At 35.0% G+C, this 23,724-nt stretch overlaps 1 protein-coding gene across 1 annotated transcript in view; it reads right to left on the bottom strand.

The window, feature by feature from the left end:
- LOC149806713 (TPR repeat-containing protein DDB_G0287407-like) overlaps positions 1-23,724 on the bottom strand; it is a 152,743-nt gene that overhangs the window by 47,159 nt on the left and 81,860 nt on the right. The window contains exons 15-17 of the mRNA XM_089956818.1: positions 15,159-15,330; positions 4,357-4,477; positions 699-827 (exon numbers count right to left, since the gene is read on the bottom strand). Of these exons, the coding sequence (XP_089812944.1) occupies positions 699-827; positions 4,357-4,477; positions 15,159-15,330 (422 nt within the window). The remainder of the gene's footprint in view (positions 1-698; positions 828-4,356; positions 4,478-15,158; positions 15,331-23,724) is intronic.

Genomic DNA, 23,724 nt, shown 5'->3' with positions numbered 1-23,724 from the left:
TACAAGTACCTGTGGCTGCAGCAGTCTTTTGCATCTGCAGGAAATAAAATGTGATAGATTTTGTTGGCATTCAACCTTATTCCGTATGCTAGGATCAGTTCTAGATGAGACTTTCTTTGCACTAGGAAATTGCATTATTTCTTCTGTTTTGAAGATAACATTGTAATGTCTTATAAGTGTAACTGAGACACGAAACTGGTAATAATATGTTTTCAAATCATTCATGTTGTACAAAACAAAGGGAGTTAATTGGATCCACCAATAAATGGCCTAAAACATTTGATAAAACTCACTGCAACCAACAGGTAGCCTGTTTGAAAGTATTGTTGATATCTTTTCATCTGACAATGAGAATTGCATATAAATATATGATAACTATATATCCACCTGTATACTGGAAATATAACTAAGAATGTCAACATACACAAACGGGCAGCACCTACCTTCCAAAGATGGAAAGGCCATCAAGTTCATATGTGTATCGATATGTATCGATTGCAGGATGCATATCGTGAATCGTATTGATATGTGGCATACGTGTATCATTTCACCCCTAATAACAACAGATGTATATAATATGTTTAAAGTAAGTGTTTTTATTTACATATTCACTGATCACAAACTTTAGGACCCATGATACCATGTTTCCTTCCCTACATATCAAACATATTTATATACAAAAAAGAGTTAAAAAGTACCTTTCTCCAGTACGCTAGAAGACGAGAGCTGTACTCTTCATCATACAGTCTTTCAAACACCCTCCAGTCACAGAGACAGTTGGCCAATCTATATTTGTCATCCAAACAAACCAACTGATGGGGAAACTCCTTAAAATAAACCCAACAATAACAAATATGTAAGAAAACAGATGTAAGTGCTGGAAAATGATAACAGTCAGAATCTCAGTATGATTTCTTCATAATTAAAATTTCTATGAAACACTTTCCTTTAAGATCCCTTGATACAAAATGCTGACTGTAGTAGACATTTTTCATGTTAGAGAAGTCTAAAAACTCTCTTACATACAAGAATTATGCAGAATGCCAGGCCTTGCCTGCTCTGCTGACACATAATTCCAAATAGCCAGTAAAGTCATCAGTGTGAAAAAAAAAAGTCACTGTTTGCTTGTGATGAACAATAAATACACCTATTCAGTTTTGTGACTGTACCTTTTAGCAACTCTACGTTAAAAAAGATGCATAAAGTAGGGCTACTGTCTTCAAAAAGGAAATGAGGGATACTTTATAAACAAAATATAGCATGAAATTTATATAAATTACTGAGAGAAAAAATTCATTTTATTTAACTTCATGAATTTGAACAGTAGCATGCTCTAACTCATACTATCTGTTTAACTAGTTTGCCTCTAGCTTCCACATCAGAGAGACACCAGACTATATAAGAACTTGCTTCATTATGACTATTCAACTTAAAGGAGAAAGAAATCAGAACAGTTGGGCCGTTTTGGAAGAAGTAGGAAAAACCTGAGTCTGACAAAAAAGTAGAAACAAATAAGGAAAGTAGAGAAATTTGGGCAGCTAAAAAGACTGTATATGCAATAGTGTTTGATACACTATGCTCAACCTTAAAGTTGATGCCAAAACCAACAACAAGGACAATGTTGTTAGAAAAGTGATACCCATGTTTCAGCTATTCTTTGCAGGTGAGACAAAAATTAAAACAGAAAAAACAAGCAATATTATGATCATCTTAAAGCTGGACTTAAATAAAAGTCATGTCAGACAAATCTGTAATGTTGTCTTAAAATGGTTGTATACTTGCATATCAAATTGAGTCCTACTGCAAACAACATAGAATCTCATGTCATCCCACAATGTGCTGGCAGATCAGGGTCTATGTTGTTGGTTCTAGTGATTACTCCTAACAAACCACACTAAAACAGATCTGCCTGTGCATTATGTGATAGCAGATTAGGGTCAATGCAGTTTGCAGTTGGTGGCAACTTATGCGTGATTATATATGGTACAATCTTCTTTCTACAGGTGAAGTGTAATTATCTTTCCCTTAAATCGTAAGTTCAATATTTAGTGATGAGTTTTCATACAAAATTTATTCATAAAAAAAACATGTTAAGTCAAGTTTTATATATAAACTGCATAGTGTGCCTAGAAGTAATTTCATTATCAAATTTTTTTCTTGTGGCTTATAAAGCTAAAACTTCAATAAATAAAAAAAAGAGAATGATAATGAACTAAGTTGTTGCAAAACATACACATCGACAGACATGTCAAGATAATAAAAAACTCACATCTCATAGATTAATATATAAAAAAAACACAAAATCTGTGCTTGTAAATCATAAATGTTCCCAAAGCCTCTATTCATGTCTAGGTCACAAAATTATTAAGAAAATGATAAATTCAGTGGTGTGCCCAGAGGACATTTTCCCACCTCAAACTGCCAGTGACTCTATAAATTTAATAAATCCCCATATATCCTGACCATTATTGGAAGTCAGAGGTACATACAATTCCCCAATGACAGCATAACCAAATCAAGCTGCAACACTTACATGCATACTGTAACATCACACATTTTTGTAACCAATTTTCATGGCTTTTATTGCTGCCTCAAACCATGAATTTACTGACCCAACCAAAAATTAGCCCCATTTGATGATAAGCCCCACTCCCATATTCTTACTATGTTTCTTTCCTAGAGAAGAACAAAACTACTTGAAAGTACTTGAAAAATCGATGACAATACTGTAATCTGAATACAAAAGATTAGCTTTATTTGTTTGTTTTATTTTAACCTTTGAAAAAGAATTATAAAACATTTTACATTGTTTCACTGCACATGTATCAATCAGGTATTCAGTAGCTGTAATTTCCACTCATTGCCTTAAATCAATATAAAATTAAGGATTGAGAGAATTGAGAAAAAGCAGTAGGTATTCAAACTCTAGTAATACTGAAAATGATAGAAAGAAATATAAAAATACTAGTATGTGAAAATTAAATTTAATACCTAATCCAAATGATCCTTCATTCGTGTACAAATGTTGTTATAAAATGGAAATCATCTTGAAAGCACATTTCATTTCATCCATGTATTTTTAATCCAAAACAAACAAGCCTGTAAAATTATACTGCTTGAAGCACTATTATTAATGAAACACTATGTACATACACTAACTACAGAAGAATACTGAAGCTCACACTTCACTGATTTTCAGACAAAGTCACTGTATCAATGTCATGTCAATCAAGTCTCTTAATACATACAAATTCTGGAGAGGTAAACATCCCCAAATTACAGAATTAAACAAGTTGATCTTTCTCAAAAATCTTACTATTATGTCAAATCTTTAATCTTTGTTGCATAAACTGCAATAGTCTATTCAGCATCAATTAGCTTGATTAATGAGGTTAAAAGGTTCACCAATACATTGCACTTATTGTCACCAGTAACATCTTTTTCCATGATGCCTGTTAGCATACTAGTTATGGATGTGTGATTTTAATTCTTCTTGGTACTCTTTCTTTACTGTCAGTTCTAGCGTTTGAAGCTGGTCTGTACATGAGGCAGGCTCAAACAAAAGATATTCTGCTGTCACTCAGTTTAGTCAGCATCATTGTATTTGGTGGTGTCAACTTCCTTCAATGTTGAGCACTCAAATGAAAACAAGGTGTAAATGACTGATCTTGACAGGTGTTTTATTTTTGGTCACAGAGGTGTTAGTATAGTTTTTAGTGTTGCTGGCTGCAAAGGCTTCCACTGATGCTATTCACTTGGACGAGAATTCTGTTTAACTATTAAACTTGTCAGGTCATTGATTTGTGCTCATACCTGTGGTAGTATCATTTAAAATATTCAAATGACTACCATTTTTTTCTATTCTTTACTTTGGGTATTTGTAAAACTTCGATAAGAAATACCTGCCGACATGCAAAACCATGAATTTAAAAAGTACCCAAGAAAATGTTTTTTTTTACAAAACCACAAAACTGAGCCCCACGAAAATATATGATATTACAATATATTAACAAGCCTACCATATGTCAATTTTTAAAAACTGAGTTTAGGAACTTGCCATGGATGGACCAGCAGAAGTAAATATGGAATGAGAGATGGATATACATATTGGTACAAATCAAGATGCTTTGAGTGTGAAAATGAAAGAATGCATTCAGATTTCTGCTGTGCTTCTTTAGCTATACTCACTTCTACCAGTCTATGGATGTTATCTACATTAGCTATACTCACTTCTACCAATCTATCGATGTTATCTACATTAGCTATACTCACTTCTACCAATCTATCGATGTTATCTACATTAGCTATACTCACTTCTACCAATCTATCGATGTTATCTACATTAGCTATACTCACTTCTACCAATCTATCGATGTTATCTACATGCTCGAAATAATCAGCTAACTTCTTGTGCCACCACTTGTAAGCATCGGGTTTCTCCTCTTCTCCATTCTTGTCACCTCCATTTTGGAAGAATCTGCGTCAGAAACAAAGTAGACAATTTAAGGCTGTCAACTAACTTCCTAAATGTTGGAATGCCGATGTGTTGGCTTCAAGAAAATTTTGGACTGCTTTCAAATGAATTGTAAGACAATTTGTTTGTAAATATTAGTTACTATATATTGTTTGAGCAGAGTGGATGAAAATTTCCATTTTGTTGGAGCAGAAGGCAAAAGATAAATATAATCAAACAAGTTACTGGGATATATTCCATTCCATCCTACTAAAAGTTAGGAACAAAAAATTTTTACAAAAAAAACAAATCATAATGACAAGCAAAGGAATATTACCAATGTCAACCATTTTTTACATAGGGATGTTGAGGGGCATCTTCACTGAATTCAATCTAACAAGAAATCTGGATGCCCTTGCAAATATGACAAAAAATGAAGTACCATATAAGACGATACTTTTTGACCAGAAAATCTTAGCTTCATCTTATACTCCAAATCAACTTATATATGGATTATGTTATCCGAATTGCTTTATCGTATTTCTCATATGGAAAATAATTCTCCAAGAGTACGAAAAAATAATGTGCAAAAAATATTTCATTTTGGGGAAGAGATCGTGAATGAACAAATATAGGATCCCACAGTGAGATTTTAAACAATTACATGATCGTCAATATTAAAAATTAACATAGATCAGATGTAATTGCACTAAAGCAGCATGCACCAGTAATGTAAGTTGTCTGTAATATGCATTGTTAAATTTAATTACATATATGTGTGTTAGAATTTACAAGTCAGAAGATGAAAAAACATGAAAAAGACATATTCCATTACAATATTTGTCTTGCACATAATGATCAAATAATCCATATGCCCCATTGAGAGAGAGAGAGACAGACAGACAGACAGCGATGTCTTCACGATAGTAACTCTGTATTGTTCACATACCTGATGACTCATTTTACTTGCGTACAAGTGCAGTACCATATTCCATTATCAATTAATATCACTAGCTAAGCGATTTCTTCTAGTTTTTTGTTTCCACTTTCATTATAAAAAGAATCACATGGTTTTGTGGTGGTATTTGCACGCTAATTAAATAAGCTAGGGCTATATTCAGTCATTCCAATGTCTGAGGTCAAGATTCTGCAGACCAGATCAGAATAGCGATAGGGAAATGAATAGCGTACCATATACCGTAGTTAAAGGAAATGCCAGGTGGTTACTATTGTAAATTTCTCAGCCAGTGACATTTTTGAACTTGTACAATTTAAAATACATCTAGCATGAGCAAAGATCAAAAACAATTGCTGCCTAAGTACATGCACTTTAAACAAAATCTTAATTGTTGGAAATACTTGCAAAGAAAATTAACATGCAAAATAGTCATTCTTGGAATTTATCCTAATGGAGACAATATGGATATAACTATTGTGAATATTTAAACCCTGAAGGAGTATGGTAAGTATTTTCACAGTTTACATTTACTGTTGTTTTTCATAATTGTTTTCTCTCTTTGACAAAAGCATCAGCAAGGGGACAATAAGCTAAAAAAAAAATGAACAAACAAAATCCACAAAGGCCTGAACTCTCTCTCTCTCTCTCTCTCTCTCTCTCTCATATATTGGACCATATTTGATTTTGATCACGAGGTGCAAAAAGAAAAATGTGATGGAATATATATGCATCCTTCTCTCTGTAACTCTCTTCCCCTCCCACCAACCCCCCTCCCAGAAAATGCATTTTAGTATTAATGATGCAATATCCCTATTGCTGGTAATCTGAAATAGCATACAGTGATACTTTTAATATTTATGAAACCGGAAGTTATTATAATTTAATTCTATACAGCATTGCAAGTTTTATCCTATCTGTAACTCAATAAATTATCAGGTCAGCGTCATTATATGTAGCTAAAAGTACATAATACATTAAAAATATTTCTTGTGAAACAAATTAAGTACTTTTAGTTAAATTTAATGATTCTGAATGAAAAGGTTACTGAGTTACAGGTAGGATAAAATTTGCGATGCTGTGTGGAGTGAAGTGAAAAACACAATCTCAGGTGTTGATCCGCCTCATCTTATACTCAGCATTGACTTATATAAGGACGAAGGATGGAAAATTTGCCAAATTTGCTCATTCGACTTATACTCTGCATCGACTTATAGGCCGGCAAATATGGTACCTAAGTTCTAGGTCAAGCAGGCACTCAGAAGTCTTCAGCATGTAAATTCTCATGCCAAATTTTTTCAATCCATACCATCCTTGAAAAGTGGAAACTTAAGGGCAATGTTCTAAGACTGGTGCCATAACTTCATAAAATTGTGCTGAAAAACAGTGAAAATCTTACTTGACTTAGGTCTTTCTAATGTTAACTCTCAGACAAAATTTCAGTCCATGAAATTCTTCGAAAATGAGTGCAAAGTGAAAGGCAAATTTTTTTTGTGCCAGTCAAGCATAGCTCAAAACCCAACATAATTGTCCTGTAACACAGTGAAACTCTAACTTGACCTTCTTCTTCTCAATCTGGTTTCAGTCCACAAAGCCCTTCAAAAGTTATCAAAAACCGAATCTGAAACACAAAATTCCAAGTCAAATAGAGCCCATAAGTCCATAAAATGTTCCAAGAAAACTGAAAATCCAACTCAACTTACTTTCATCCTCATATCATACATGGTTTCAATCCATGAAGTCTTTCCAAACAATTATTAGATGAAAACAAAAAGTATCCCTGACATGACCAAAACTTAAATTTGTCCCAGTCATGACCTGACATGCGGGACTAATGGACTTATATAATCCTATCAGACCCCTCCTAAATAAACCAAACCATGGTTAGAGTGTCTGCCTCAGAAGCAGGAGGTTGTGGGTTCAAACCCCAGCCGAGTCATACCAAAAACTTACAAAAATGGTACAAACAGCTGCCTTGCTAGGCACTCAGCATTAAGAGGGTAGTGTTAGGACTGGTCGGTTTGGTGTCAGGATAATGTGACTGGGTGGGACATCACACTACATGTCTGCGGCATGATGCCCCAGTGCATACATCACTATAAACTGTCTCACTGCAGACATCATAATGACATGACTGAAAAATTGTTAAAGCTACGTTAAAAATCCTAATCACACACACACACACATCAAACAATGGTGGCTAATTGGTTGATGCATTGGACAAATGACTTTTCAGTGTCACAGTTCAGTAATCACCATACCAATCCAGGTAAGGCAGAAGCATGAGTGGACATCACTAAAAACAAAAGCAACCACCCAGTTTGCATGATCAAGTGTACATGCTTGTTATTTTTTTCTTCTTCAAATTAAAAATATAAGTAAGATTTTAATGTTATGTTATTACCATTTCTGAGGCTACTAGTATGCATATGACAGTAAACGACACAAAAAGCTGACAATTTCTTTAAATAAAACATACGTATCATTTGAGTGTTGGTATCACCATAAATTATTTCTCATATTTACCTGCGACATTACATATTACCTGTCAGGGTGCAAGGAATGATCTCACAGGGTAATCACTTGATATGACAGACTTGCTAACCCTGACGAGTCTGTCTCAGTAAGGCAGTTGATTTTTTTGCGTAAGACTGACCAGTTTTCAGTAAGGTGTAATAAATATCAATAACTGCTATGATAAAGCTGGAAAATGTAATTAAAAGTTTGACGCATCGATGATAAACATTATGTTCAACTGAAAAGTACATGCTGACTTTATTTACCACTAGTAAAATTGCACAAACTCTAGTTCCAAACCCTATGTAGCTCAATGGCTTGTTGCTATCTCTCAACTTGACAATTCTTGGAAATTATTTTCCATTTCACATGACGATGGCAATCTTATCTCCTGCCATAAGACATACACAAATTGGCATGTGATGTCCAATAAATGTAACTGTGTCTTTTTAAACTTTTATTCACAAGAATCTGAATACTCCTTTTTATTCTTCCGATTTGATTATTAACACTTTTCTAGAAGCTTATTTTCCGTTTCATCTTAAACATGCATCTCTTTCTGGATGCCATTTAAAAAAATTATATAATCAACAGTTTGATCATGCAGACGCTTCGTATGAACAAACAGGTGCAGTTTAAAGCATCTGGGGTGCTGCTGTAAATTTAGTCTGGTTCCCTGACTAATTTCACTAATTCTAAGATGAAACCCAGATCCAAATAAAACACGGATGAACCAATTATCTGGATCTTTTGGCAATGATCATTTTTCCATAATTTTGCTAGTATGCCATAAGTCCGTATTTGATGCCTTTCCATCTGAATTTGCTAAAATATTCTTTGATACAGGCACCAACAATTTTCAAAATTTTTCACAAATCTGATACCAAATTAAGTGTCAAAATGTAGCAAGTGCTTTACTTCCACTTCTCTTCTTAAGTAGACTATATATTGTATTTACCATATATAATGGGACATGATAAAATAATTAATTTGTTTCCTGTCCCAGAACTTGTGGTGAAATTTTTTTCACATACGTCAAATGTCCCAAGACTTAAGAAACAAAATAAATTTGTGTTGAATTTGCGTTCCCCACTGCACAATGCAGTAAAACAGATAAACAAAACGCTTATTTGAAAATAAAATGAAACAAATTAACCTTGTATTGTTACCATTTATTCCTCTTTTTTCATCATAAGCATTAAAGAAGAAAATATAATCACAAATTCTATATATCTAGCATAGGCATCTATACTGTAGTGTGTATTGCTTATGTCTGATAAATAATGAAACATTGTCATTGACTTGAACATAGAGAACTAAATCATATTTGGTTGTACTCACCCTAAGGTTTGAATATGTAATCCGACTAAATACTGAATCCAACAAAATCGCAAACGAGAGAGAAATAATCAACCAATTGCTTGAAGGCATCTGCCATTTGTGCAATGCATGTGTTAAGTGCAAAATAAACAAGACTGAACTATATCCAAGTCAACTATGTGACAGTATCTCGCAAATAAAAATCATTATTTGAAAATACATTCACTTGAGTGCAAATGACAATCTTTTCGCTAGCACGAGTTACACAAAGTATTATTAAAGCAAGTTATTTCTGTGCATACTATTTACCTGCAGACATCAATGCCCATTTGTATTAATTATGACTACAGATGCTAAAGCAAATAGAAGCCCAGGTGGTGAATAAACAAAACTGGCAGTGAGCAGTAAACTCATTGTCTGAATATACCTACAGGACATCAAAGACAAGGTTATTTTTATTACAAAAGCAAGCCAACTTTGGATACTTTTAACCCGATTTTATTTTAAGGATATCAATACAAAGGTTGTTACTTTATCAGAAAGCAAGCCAACTTTGGATTCTTTTAAGTGTGCCAATATATATATATATATATATATGTGTGTGTGTGTGTGTGCAGACATCGACAATTTGGAAAAAATAAAATCATTTGATGAATTTGCGAAGGCCAGAAGAAAAACAGATGATTTCGCTGACAATATGATCATTAACATGAATGAAATTCTAGTGTACTTTGATCTCATTCCTGGACAGACTGGCGAATAAGATGGGGGTTAAAAGAGTGAGATTAGTGCAGATTAAAAAATTAAAAATCTGACTTCAGTCACTGCAGTTTCCACTTTAAGAGACATGCTGCCTCAAACAATAATTTTTCATGGCATGATAAAGCTAAAATAAATATTCATGCATCGAAAGAATGGATTGTACATGTGCAGGAGTAGGGCTGTGTTGACGAGATGAAGGTGTAGTGGATTAAAGAGTTTTATCTCAAGCACAGTTTTATATTTTTTACAATAAATTTTCAGTTGGAGTGCATTTTCCAATATGTAATTTTCGAATGATTTAAAAGGTGTCCCATGACTTACAACTATAAAAAAGGACATGTCCCAAAACAAACAGTACACGAAAGAATTACTTTAAAAATTAATTTATGGTGTCCCAACAAATACAGTGTCCCAGCATATCCGATAAATGCAGTAATAGGCTTTTGTCTTTCAATTCTTTTGCACTTAAAAATATGGATGATTTTCATAACATCTTAGAAAAAAACTGAAGCTGATGAGAATTGGGTGTACCATATGGTATGTACGTGTATCCATCAGCACAAACCTGACTATAAAGCACTGATTAAAAGTTCAGAACAAAGATCAAAATTCTTTAGGAAGATAAATCCTCCCAAATAAACTTGAATATACATGATAAATAACAAAAGGAAAGAAGTTAAATTTTTCAAAGCATTTAAAATAGAAGATAAAAGTAAAAAGATAAAATCTTTAAAAAGAAAGATATAGATTTTGTTGAATAAACCAGTCTTTTTATAAGCCCTATTCTAGTGATAGATGAAAATAAAAGTGCTTCTTCCAGTTAATATAAAAATAATGTTTCTTTCACAGGGTCCATGATAAAACTCAACAAGAATGTGTATTCTGCTGTTAGTGTACACTAGCTGAGTATGCATTCTGATCTAGGTTCACCTTTCACAAGGCAGGCATGGGTCAGGTATATGTGTCCCATGTGCAAGGAACACAGTACCACCTCATCTCCATGATTTATTCTATTCCATGGGTGACTGCAGAGCAGCTTTGGCTCCTTTTAAGTTATCTGCTCTTTCATTAAATTATCTCTTGGATTAACTATTGATATGATGGCACATTGTCCTCTATCTCCATTGCAGGTCAGATCTCTCAAAATTACTCCTGGGGTAAACTAGTCAAAAGAGCTTATGAATATCAGAACATAGCTAGTAAACTTAACAAGATGACCAGGGCTTGTATAAAGCAATTGTTAGTTTTATCATGCAGAAAATAAATATGGACTAAAGTGATATTGGTCCTTTTTTAACTGAAGATTTTTCTGCAATCTTTTATCTTAAGATCATAACTTGAACCCTGTTAAAATTTGAAATTTGAGCAATTAATCACTATATACCCTGAATTCTGCTTATGTATAGTGAAACCTATCTACTTACCTACCTGTGCACCCCTCTCTATCTACCCACCTCCTACGACACATATATAAAACATCAAACTTTTATTTAAGAAAATTCTTTTCTATGAGTGTAAAGGGAATATGCTGATAAAAACATATGTTGTTTTTTATAATTAAATTTGTGACTGAAAATCCATTAAAACTGTCCATCCCTAGAAGCCAGATTTAGTTGCTGAAGGTCACAGCCTCTGAGTAACCCTGTAGTGCCAGCATCGTACATAGTTCATGCATCTGTAATTACTTTGATTAACCACTACAGGTGAGGTCTCACATGAAAAGCTGGCAGCCCACTCACCTGATTCCTATACTCATTCACAGGTACAATACAGTTAACATGTGAGTGTAATATATCACAATATATACAAATGTATTGTTATTACAATGGAAACTTGACCCTTGAAAAAGCATATTTATTCTTACTTCCAACTGCAATGGTCAGAAATGGCCTTCTACGTAGGCTGGGATGTATATGGGTCTAGCACCCAGGTACAAAATTAGAATGTTACATCTGAGCTACAAAAATGAACACTAAATAAAAACATTATCTAGCAATCATGAAATCTGAGTACTGTATATGCTCATTTACCAGTCCAACTGCAAGTATCACAGACCCAGATCTGCTGTCATACAATGTGTCATCAGAACAGGATCTATGCAATTTGTTATGATTTATCAGCAGAACAAACAACACAGACCCTGATTTGAAAGCAAATTATGTGACAGCAGATCCGAGCCTTTGTTGTTTTGCAGTTAGACTCAATATATAAGCAAATTAGTATATTTTCACAGCAATACCCACTCTACTGCAAAGGTTTTACAGTCAAACCCACTCATCTCAACCTCTTAAGTGCTTTGGTCCAGTCCTAAAACAATCCTTCTTTGTTATGCTAATTTTTCTCCACTTATCTCGACCTCTGTTAAGTTGATAACCCTGTTATGTTGGGCATAAGTTTCCGTCCGAAGTAACACGTGAACCCGCTTATTTCTACAAAGTGCAACTTTTAATGTCCATCTTGAAGAAACTGTAAAACAAATGATCCGGTGTTCCTGATACTGCAGGGTACCTCTTACCTCAAGGATGGAAAAAGTTGGTACAAAGACCAAAATTTACTGGTACAAATGCTGATCAACCAATCTCATCAATGCATGGTTTTTCACTTGCATAGAGTGGAGAAAATTATGTTGTAAATAATACTTTAGAGTAAGAAACTGAATGAATTCATTTCTGACCAGTACAGGAACTGCATTAATAATGGACAGCATCACATGTCAACACCACGACAATATAGTTTGTTCCACACAGCATCCCAAATTTTATCTGTCACTAAATTATCAGATCAGCATTATTAAATGTAGCCAAAAATACCTAATTCATTTTACACTATATATTTAAAATCAATTAGGTACTTTTAGCTACATTTAATGACACTAAACTGAAAATTGCCAGAATTACAGAAAGAATAAAATTCATGATACTTTGTGGAACAAACTATAGTGTAATCGCATTCCAATACTGTCACAGTCAGTCACCAACTTAATCCATACACAATTAACAACTTTGGTTCAGAGTTCACTTATAAAATAAATAGTTAAAGTGTTTCCATGCTTGATAACATATATAGAAAAATGCAAAATAATCGTACATGCCAACCCCAAGAGAGTTATATGGTTAATTCTTGCTATTGTAAGTTCGCCTAAACAAATGCATATAGAACTTATCGCATGCATCCCAATCTGTAATCATGGCACAGCGATGGCCAACTGGCACTATGAATTTTAGAAGATACTATTTGTGCTTTTATTTACTCTTGTTCAAAACAAATTAATAACCACATCTTTCTTGGTGGTGGTAGGGAATGTTTACCAGTGTGGTTTGTAATTTTGCATTTTTCTATATATGTTATCAAGCATGAAAACAGAAATGATATAAATTTGTTTGAAAAATCAAGAAATTTATTTTAGTTGCCGTTTTCTTATCGTTTTCGCCTAATTCAGAATTGTGTATAACTTGATCGGATGATAACCAAAATTGAGCATTCACGGGTTGCTGTAAAACTACCTATCCATTTTGACTCGATTGTTGTTTATGCGATACTGCATTAGATTTTTTATGTCATTGCACCAGTAATTACGTTTTTATTTTGCCTTGAAATTGTAAATATCTAACTCATTAAAATATTATCCTAGTATGACAACAATGAACAACAATGCAGTTAGATTCAATGCTTGCAATTAGGCTGGTGAGCATATTTACATAATTGCACCACTATGGATACAATGTAGGTTTAAACACACTGAATGAGGTACGTTCCGCTGAATGAAGTACATCTCTTGGATTCAAATCATAGGCACCACTGAACTGAACTTAACTGATAAATCCAAAATACAATAATGAAGTTTCAGAAATAATGCTTCAAAAATTATGCTAATACTATAAAAACTGAGTTGTAGTTTCCTTTGATGCAAACAACTTTACACCCTGTTTTACAAACTATGGTAATCGTGCTAATATTATGGAGTGAATGGCAATTATACATCAAAGTACTCATATAGTTGCCAGTCAGAATCCCTCTTAACCCAAGCCAGTTTCAGGGTTTTAATGATTATAAATTATAAACAAAGGTGATGCCAAAACATCCAGCTTTCCATTATGTGCAAAATTATGATTCTGTTCAGCCAAAACACAAAAGTAAAATAGATTGATGATGATCTTAGTGGATCTAAATTCAGAATTTCAACCTTTATTAAAAGCATTTTTTCATGAACATGCAACAGTTATGCTAGTTGTACCTTGCAGAATTGAACATGTGTACCTTTTCATAAAGATTACCTCAGTTTGTAGCATCACTTATATCATTGAAAAAGAGTAACTTGTGAGTATGTGGATCAACATAAATGTAACAGCTATTACTGACTAGCTTAAGTGTTATCTGGAAGAATGGGATTTGGTCAGAAAAATAAATAAAGCAAAATCTGCATCTAATCTGTTTGGGAATAAACTAGGATTAAAGTTATGCTGGGCACAATTTCAAGTCCTGTAGATTTTAGTACATACTAGTCTTCTGGGTAAGCTCAAACCAGCTCGTGAATTATTAAGTCTTTATTTACCTTTAGTTAAATAACAACAAAGCAATCATAGTAGTTTATAACAGTATAAATGTTTTTCTTTTCACATGCGTATGTATGTCTTAGGACATGGAAAAAATTATTTTGTTCATGTCCCAAAATTTAGTCATTATGGGCGAAAGGAATAAAAAACTTAAAATTTCAAGTTTAGATCTTGGCCGCAGATAAGCCCACCATCCCCCTTGTTCCAGGCCTTTATTTTTTCCTAAATTATTCAGCTTCTAATGGAGTATATACAGTAATCTCATTTTCAAGACCACCAATCTTTTTTCTGCAATCTGGCATGACTGAATTATTATTTTTATTGTGCAATACAAATGCCATTCAGAAAGAAAACTCCTCATTTTTGTTGGTTCAGATGCATAATCCCAGTTCTTGAGTACATTTGCCAACTAAACCCTGATCTCTCAGGACCCAGTCAAGTCGATAATTTTTCTGTACCCCTGGCATAATCTAGATAACCGGGTTTAACTGTAGTTTGAAGATAAAAATATAATGACCAAATGGCCAGCCTCATTCTAGTTCTTTATCTCACAGAAAGATGTCTGCAGAAGGTGTAACGAGTAATCATTTGACATTACCTCCTCCTAACCGCTTTACTCAGTGCTCTGTGGTAGAAGTCTAGGCGTCCCTCCCTGCTGTCTCCATAAGGCCTAAGAAAAGGCTGAAGTACGCTAAAAACACAGCTCCACTTCTTTTCCGATAGAGGGCCACTCGACTTTCTGCTTTCCTTCTCAGAACTTTCTTTTTCCTCTGAAATAATTTGATGCAGCATAATGATCTTACTTTACTTAGGATATGCAGATGTCTAAATCTTTAAAATTGATAGGTTTCTTTTATAAGTTTTGTGTATTTAACACCAATTTTAAGCACATGAAAGGCTATACATGTTGGCCAGTATATTTTGATGAGGAAGAACCCAGAAAGACCCTGGGAAGAACCACTTACCAACATGAAACTACTGGCAAGCTTTCTCACACACCCATGATGGCGGAGTCAAAATTCCAACCAATGCAGAGTTTTGATGTGAGTGATCCATAAAGCCAAGTCCTTTAGACATCTTGGCCACCTAGGAACCCCTCTGATAGGTGAAACATATCACTATTTACACAATGAGTATGCAGTAATCTAGAATAACGGTACATCAGCACAATAGTGACTATACAGTGCAAAAATCAAAGTAAAATTTAAAAATGTAAGAATGAAGAATTACACAGTATTAAATATCACCTCTGCACAAATATGACATAATTATCCTGAAGAAACTTAAATCAAAACTTACACCTTTGTTTAATTCATATCATTTGTATCACTGTACTATGAGCTTATATGAAATTAATTCCTCAGAATAAGCTGTCTCATCTGTGAACAGCATTATGATGATGACAGCAAGACACCACAGAAAAATGTGTTCTCTCACAGCTGAATAAAGATATGATCATGAAGGCAAGATACCACAGAATGAGATTTCTCACATGTGAACAGCATTATGGTGATGAAGGCAAGAAACTACTGCAAATATGTCTCACCTGAGGTAGGCAAGACTACACAGAATGAGATGTCTCACCTGTGAACAACATTATGATGAAAGCAAGGCACTGTGGAGTGAAATGTCACACCTGATTTAGGCAAGACAGCACAGAATGAGATGTCTCACCTGTGAACTGCATTAAGATGATGAAGGTAAGACAATGCAGAATGAAATGTTTCTCCTGTGAGCAGTATTACAATAATGAAAGCAAGACACCACAGAACAAGATGTCTCATGTGTGAACACTGTAACGACGATGAAGGCAAGACACCACAAAATAAGACGATTCACCTGTGAACAGTCTTATGATGATGAAGTCAAGACACCTGGGATCCTGACATATCATGGTACAAACTATAGGCATAGAGCCACAGTGTTCAGAGAAGAAGATAACTTCTTTTGTAATACTTACTTGACCATAATTCATTAGGATTAAATCCTGTACTTGGCAAATTCGGCCGTCTCAAGCTAAAAAGACATTTACTACTTATTTTGAATTGTTTTAGTAACAGATGAGTGAAAAAGCTGTCTGTTTGCCAAGATGGAAGTAAGATGGGAGTGGCCTCCTCTTGGACAAAGAGACTTTCAAAAAATCCCATCAGCTGTCAGTATATGTAGATGCTGCAGGGATGAGACTACAGAGAAGGCTTGCCCTGTACTGCAATCTGGTAAGCACAATTGATATAACACATTTTACTTGAAAAACTGCTTTCTTTTTCACATACATTACCTCAGTAATCTATGTTTTTAGAACAGGTTAAGTGGAGGATTTACACAGCCTTACACTGAAGATAGCCTTATCTAATGTGAAGCAGCTTTGAGGCATGTGATATACAGGCTAGGATTAGCACATGGTTTCTGCATGGATATGGTTTGGAGAATAAAATATTCTCTCATAAATCCAGCAGAAGTAGAGTATTCCACACTGATAGAAAGCTGACAAATAACATGGGAAAGTATGCACAGCTAATCAGTTCCACCAGGTCAGTCCCAAGTCCCACCATGTCAAACTGACTCCTCAGAAGCCTCTCTGAGGTAATAGCTTGAGAATGTCATCTCTAACCACCATCCACAGCATCGTTGATGTCAGTTTGGGAGCAGTTGTGCTCGAATGCAATGCTAGTAGCAATGATCCTAACCTTGTGAACCAATATGATTAAGAACTTCATCTGGTCTTGGGTTAGTTTCCTGTATGCTAAGCAGATAAATGATCATATCCAGGATGACAGAGTCTGCGCCAAAATTTCATCCCCTAGTGGTTAGAATGAGCAAGTTGTCCCTCATTTAATTGGCTTAGTTCACTTTAAGTATCACTTCAGAGCTTCGCCAAGGTTCTTTCGATGCCCACAGAATAAAGGGTCAATAGAAAACGGTAGTTCCATGCCAGAGAACAAATTCTTCATAAGCAAGTGCCTGTTTTTAGCAAATAAAGCAGTGGCTGTCATAAGCAAAACTGAACCATCACCTGCCTGCTGTACCTAGAATGACTAGGAAGACGGTCTGTATAAAAAAAATATTCATGAGTCTCGTACAACCACATCTAACATCAGAATTAATGAAAGATTGCATTTTAGACAAAAGGCCAAAACCTTTGGCCAGAACTAGTTGAAATTTGTCGTGATGTCAAAATGTTCTGAATGAAATGTTTGTTTAAGACTCAAAGAAGGAAGTTAGTTATCTGTTATATTAAGAGATATCATTCCACTTACACCACATGGAGAAAACTTTAGTTTCTCATAGGCTTTCAAAGTGGTGGGCCTTCATACCTCAACAATTATATGTACTACTTGTTTCAAGAACTATTTCTTTCTCAGGCCCTGTTTGATATGGGCCAGGCATGCAGAATGAACATATCTGGGTTCTGGTAGAAAACACACATCTGCAACTGTTTGAGCACATGGGAATGCTGCATTTTTATTAACATCTTCACAATTAAGTTCAACAGGATGTTGATCCATGGTTATTCCCACTTGTAGAGTGCTATCAGGACTTTCTAATTCCTGTTCTATTTGGAAGACTTTGATAAACACTACATACAATATCAGCATAAAATGTTGCAAAACCCTCATTGCAATACCACATGATCAATTCTAGGTACTATCTTTTTTGTATTAAATATAACTGATTTTCCAAAATGTCTGAAACATTCTTTAGTGTCTGTGTGTGCATATCTTTAGCGTCAATGTGTGCATATACATCACAATCATAATACAACAGTAATGCTGACAGCAAATGAAATGAAGATTTACAATGTGCTATCAAATGGCCTAACTGAATTGGTTCAGACAGCTTCGTTCTGGTTGAAACCTACAATTGATTTTAGGAATTAAGAAAACTCAGAAGCAAAATCCCAGTAAATTTGTGTTGTGAACAATGTCTACCTTTCTTTTTGTAAGGAGAGTGTTTATTTCTTGCTGCTGAATTTCAAACTTGAACTTATCTCTTGCAGTGGAGGCATCCCAAGACAATGGGAGAAGGATGCTAAAAGTTATCAGAGATGATCTGCAAGATCCACAGGTCATCAGGGAAGCATCTCTACCATTTGTTTGACAATGTGTACAAGTCTTCCCCTAATGGTAAGCTGGACTGTGTAGTGTGAACAGGATGTCATTTTCTGTGAGAATGTGGCGGCTGGGTTGAGATATTTTAAAAACCTTGTCTCTGCGTAGTGTCATTGATCACCCTTATGAACTGAGTTCTTGTCAATGGAATGGGCTTGGATGATAATTTCCCCATTTAGTGTATCCAAGGGATGTTGGTGGTTGAGGGACGGTCCTTTTTCTCTAATCTGTCCTTTGAAGTATGGTCTGGGCTCTGGGTTGCTGGGTCTCTCTGGTGCCCTTATTCCTAATCTTGTCAATCTGGCAATGAAAGTGAAGATTGAAGAAAGCAATTGAAATCTGACAAGGGCTCTCTGTTAATCTTTCAGGAAAGCAGATATGGGGAGAAAGGAATCTCTTTCTGTAATCAATAGACTAACAGATCAAGAATTGGAAAGTGAGTGCTGAGCTGCTCTGGTAAACACAAGTGCCATACATGATGCACTCCCAAGCAAGACCAGTGGTGGGGTTCTCAACAGGAGGGTGTAAACTGTGTTCAGACTAATAAAAAGTGGCCCTGAAAGTAAGTCAAGCATGAAATTTATCACTATGACATTCTGAACAAGCTGTTCAGTGTTGAGCAAGAATGTCTGGTCCATGCACATGGAGGGAAGTTTTGATATTCTCAACATCTATGTAAACAGCTGGGTCATCGTGTGAAAAAATCACCATGTTTGTCTTGCTGAAGGTTGCTGATGTGAAATAATTGGACCGTTGATACTTAGGTCCTGACACTGCCATTCAAAGCAATGAAGAAAATCAATAACCCAACCAAACCTGGGGTACTTGTCTGAATGATGACTGGTCTTTCTCGACTAATAGCTTGAAGGATATGGGAATTTATAAGTAGCCATTGACGGAGAAGGTGGAGACAGAAGCCAGAAAACCTCTTTGAATGAGGTGCAGAAGACTTGATCTTCTCTGTACATTGCCGAATAGAGCAAGGACAATAATGCTTGTGAGCATGAATCTTGTAATAGTGGCATGATAAAGAAGTTTCCAGTTATGCATGTGATAAATGAGATGTGAAGCAGGTTGTGTGATAGTGAACAAGGCTAAGTCTGGCCATGTTACCATTATTGGGACATGTTTATCACCAGGCATTCACTACATTCATCATCAATGGTACAGAGCATCTGGGAACTGGGCAATTCTATAGTCAGTACCTGATCACAATGAAATTGGGACCAGTGAAGGTCCTGTCCATTTTCAGTCCATGATATATACAACTGTTCATTACTAAGTAGTGTATAGTTCAATAAATCCAGTCCCAATTATACGAGATATCCAAGTCTAAGTCTCAGTGTTACCAGCATGGAGGTTTTGGGTGCTATTAGTATCTTGTTGCCAGGACTGGATATATGGAGATAACAGATCACAGTACCTAGCCCTGGAAATCGACAGCATAGGTTAAGGCTGTTTTGTAGATGGTGTGGTCTTTAGCTGGTTGGTATCTGCTGCCAAAGTCTTAAACTGACTATCTTTGTAGCAATTATGGGAGCCTGCCTGTGTTGCCACTATAACTGTTGCTGCTCAATACAGGCCACTGTACCAAGAAAATACTGGTTATGAACAGAGTGCCATGATGATCTGTTCTGTTTGTGGTGATGATGTTGTGATAAAGGCCATGATTGCCTGGATTGCCTTTAGGAAATTAGATAAAAGGATGTTGCTAACACAAGCAGTGCTGGTGTAAATATTTCTGGCATAAACATACTTGACTGTGAGCTTCCAAATTCTCTCACCTCCCTCAGTGATAATCATCCATATATCCTTGGATTAGCAGGAGCATATGTTGCATGTATGGCCCCATACAATTTATACAGGTAGAGTGATTATCTTGAGAGAGAGCTTAAGCTGTCAGCACCCATCATATAATGTGTTACATGTATGAATAGAGAAAGGAGAATAACAATATATACAGGTGAAATCAATCAAGCATCACCTTGAATTTATTATGAAGGGGATGCTATGAATAAAGAAAAATGTCCAGTGAAATTATATGGATGACTTTACAACACAGACCAGTTACTTGACACAATTCATAAACAAGGATGGGTACTGAGTTTAAAGTATTATTGACCATAGGGCTGATCATTAATATGATGCAGACAAAAAAATTATCATTTGAAGCAGTAATAGAAATTAAGTGCAAAATATGTCTATGATAAAGAGAAAGAGAGAAATAGAAAAACAATCTGAATATACTTCCCTGATGTTAGAAAACTCGTTGCTCAACTGGTGAAAAGCACAAGCTGATTTGATATATTCAAGGCCTCAATAAAAAGAATGCTTCCAAACCTGAGTGGACATAGTAACTGACCACTGATAAGTTCTGGCACCAATCCCTCTATGCAAGACAAGGCCACTTTCATCTGGCTTCCAACTTGGAAAGCAGATGATTTTAGCACTTCTCTTGCTTGAAAAAAAGATGGTGCAAATATTGATTTTAGCTCTGGAGAGCTGAATTTGTGAAATAGTAAATGTACACCTAATGTAATATCATGACTGGATATATAGCAGATGTACTCCTAATGTAATATCATGACTGGATATATAGCAGATGTACTCCTAATGTAATATCATGACTGGATATATAGCAGATGTATTCCTAATGTAATATCATGACTGGATATATAGCAGATGTACTCCTAATGTAATATCATGACTGGATATATAGCAGATGTACTCCTAATGTAATATCATGACTGGATATATAGCAGATGTACTCCTAATGTAATATCATGACTTGATATATAGTAGATGTACTCCTAATGTAATATCATGACTGGATATATAGCAGATGTACTCCTAATGTAATATCATGACTGGATATATAGCAGATGTACTCCTAATGTAATATCATGACTGGATATATAGCAGATGTACTCCTAATGTAATATGATTGGGTAATAGATGTACTTTTGTAATGTAATGTAATATAACTGGGTTACGGCAGATACACTCCTAATTTAATATGGTTGAGTAACAGTAGATGAAGGATACCTTAGTGCCTTAGTGGAAGAGTCTCTTAGAAAAATACAGAAAAATTGTAGTCATTGGTCAACACATCCAACTGGAAGGGATGTGTGAGACCGGTCCAACAGAATCTAAAGTGTACTTGTAGTATTGAATGAAAACCTGTAGGGCAACATATGTGACAATTACACCAGCACAAGTCACTCAACTTCACTCAGCAACATGTGAGGAGTAGCAAAGCATGGTTAATACCATATTTCATGTTACTTTTCATACCCTTTAATTTTTCATACACCATCAGGCCATAAAAATAATAATTAATTAAATCTATCATATTTTTTCGTACACAAAACTTCATATTTTTTGGGTCATCCTATTATTTTCGTATATAAAACGATCTACAGTGAAGATTTACTTTTGCCAAAGTGATAAAAAAAAGTACTGCCTTTTAAATTTTACGGCTAAGAATAAGAGACAAAAATCATTGTTTTGTTGCATTTTTATTTACTGCTTATTTGTATTTCATTTTTTAAAATTGAAGACAGGTTCCTATTTCAAACAGCTTCAAAAATATACCAAAGTTTGATTTAGGTACATCAAATGACCAGGGTATTGTTTTGCTAAGCAAGTTATGAATTATTACGTCTTTCAGTGTAACTAAGAAACGTGCGCATTTGAAAAGTAGTTCAGAAGCCATTTGAGTTTATTTGTCCAGTGAAAATAATATCTCAGTACAGGATGAAGTGAAGACCACAGACCAGTGGGCAATTAATCTTATTGTCAAAATATAGTAATGCAGTAAAAACTATAAAAACCCAGTTAGTTTAAATGCAAAAGTCAGTGACTCCATGAAAAATATTCAAAGGACAAAGAAAGGAGCTATACCAGGTGCCAGCCGACCTTTGACGTATTTGCATGAAAAGGAGCAGGAAATTTTATCCTGGTTACTTTGTATGTGGGACCATCAATTGTCTGTAACAAATGAGATGTTACAAAATTATGCTAATGCAGATATTCAGGAGAAAAATCCAAAGTTTCAGGGACTAAGAGGATGGGTTGATAGCTTTTTCAAGCGAAATGGACTTGCGCTGCAATGCAGAACTACAATATCTCAAAAACTACCTCGAGACCTAGAGGAAAAAACAGTGGTGCATATTAGAGGTACCGGCAGTGACAAGTACCATCTAACTTGCGTACTGACATGCCTATCATCCGGTGGCTTGTTGCCAACCATTATAATCTTATGGAGAAAAAGAAACTTCAAAATTGTAAAAATCCCAAAGGGAGCTGTAGTGAAAGTTCAACAAAAAAGCATGGATGGATGACCACCTAAAGTTTAGAAAGCACACAGGAAGCACTCACCTCTAAAAACTACTTTTTTATATATATGTTGCTTTGTTGTTCTCTCCCTCTCTCTCTCTTAAATTCATTTGCCATTTTTTATTTCCAACTGGCCTCAGAGCAAGTATCAATAGATTAATATTGTTCTTGAGCTAATGGCCCTGTCGTATACATTTTCAACACCCCATGGGAAGCCTCATTTCCCTATATAGAGCCTCCTTAGTTTGATCTGTTGAGGTGAATCTGGTCTTCAATCCAAGCTAAAGGTCAAGCCTATTTAATTAGCATGTATATTACATCTGCATGGCCATGTGGCCTACTGACAATGGATCTCATAATTGCAACCAAAACGACTTATTTATTCAGGTTTTAATTGCCAATGGAATATAATAGTGCCCTTGTAATGTTTACATAAGGAATAACACAACTGACAAACTGACAGGTAACTAAAGAATAAAGATTATTCTCTCTCTTTCTTTCTCTCTCTCTCTCTCTTTCTCTCCCACTCTATCATAACAACAATCAGATTCTTGATTTGAGAGCAGAACAGAGCAGAATGAGACCAGATCTGTACATCAGTTTTGTACGTTAGGTTGTCGAGTGTTGTATGTTCCACTGACTTTGTCCTGGTATGATCCCATTATTTTTTGTACACGCTCATTACCACAAAATGATAATTATTTATTTTACATATAA

This window comes from Sinohyriopsis cumingii, chromosome 1 (genome assembly GCF_028554795.1).
Source record: "Sinohyriopsis cumingii isolate HCF-2022 chromosome 1, ASM2855479v2, whole genome shotgun sequence".
NCBI classification, from domain to species: domain Eukaryota; kingdom Metazoa; phylum Mollusca; class Bivalvia; order Unionida; family Unionidae; genus Sinohyriopsis; species Sinohyriopsis cumingii.
Note: the sequence above shows the minus strand (reverse complement) of the source record. Positions and strands in the feature narration are given on the sequence as shown.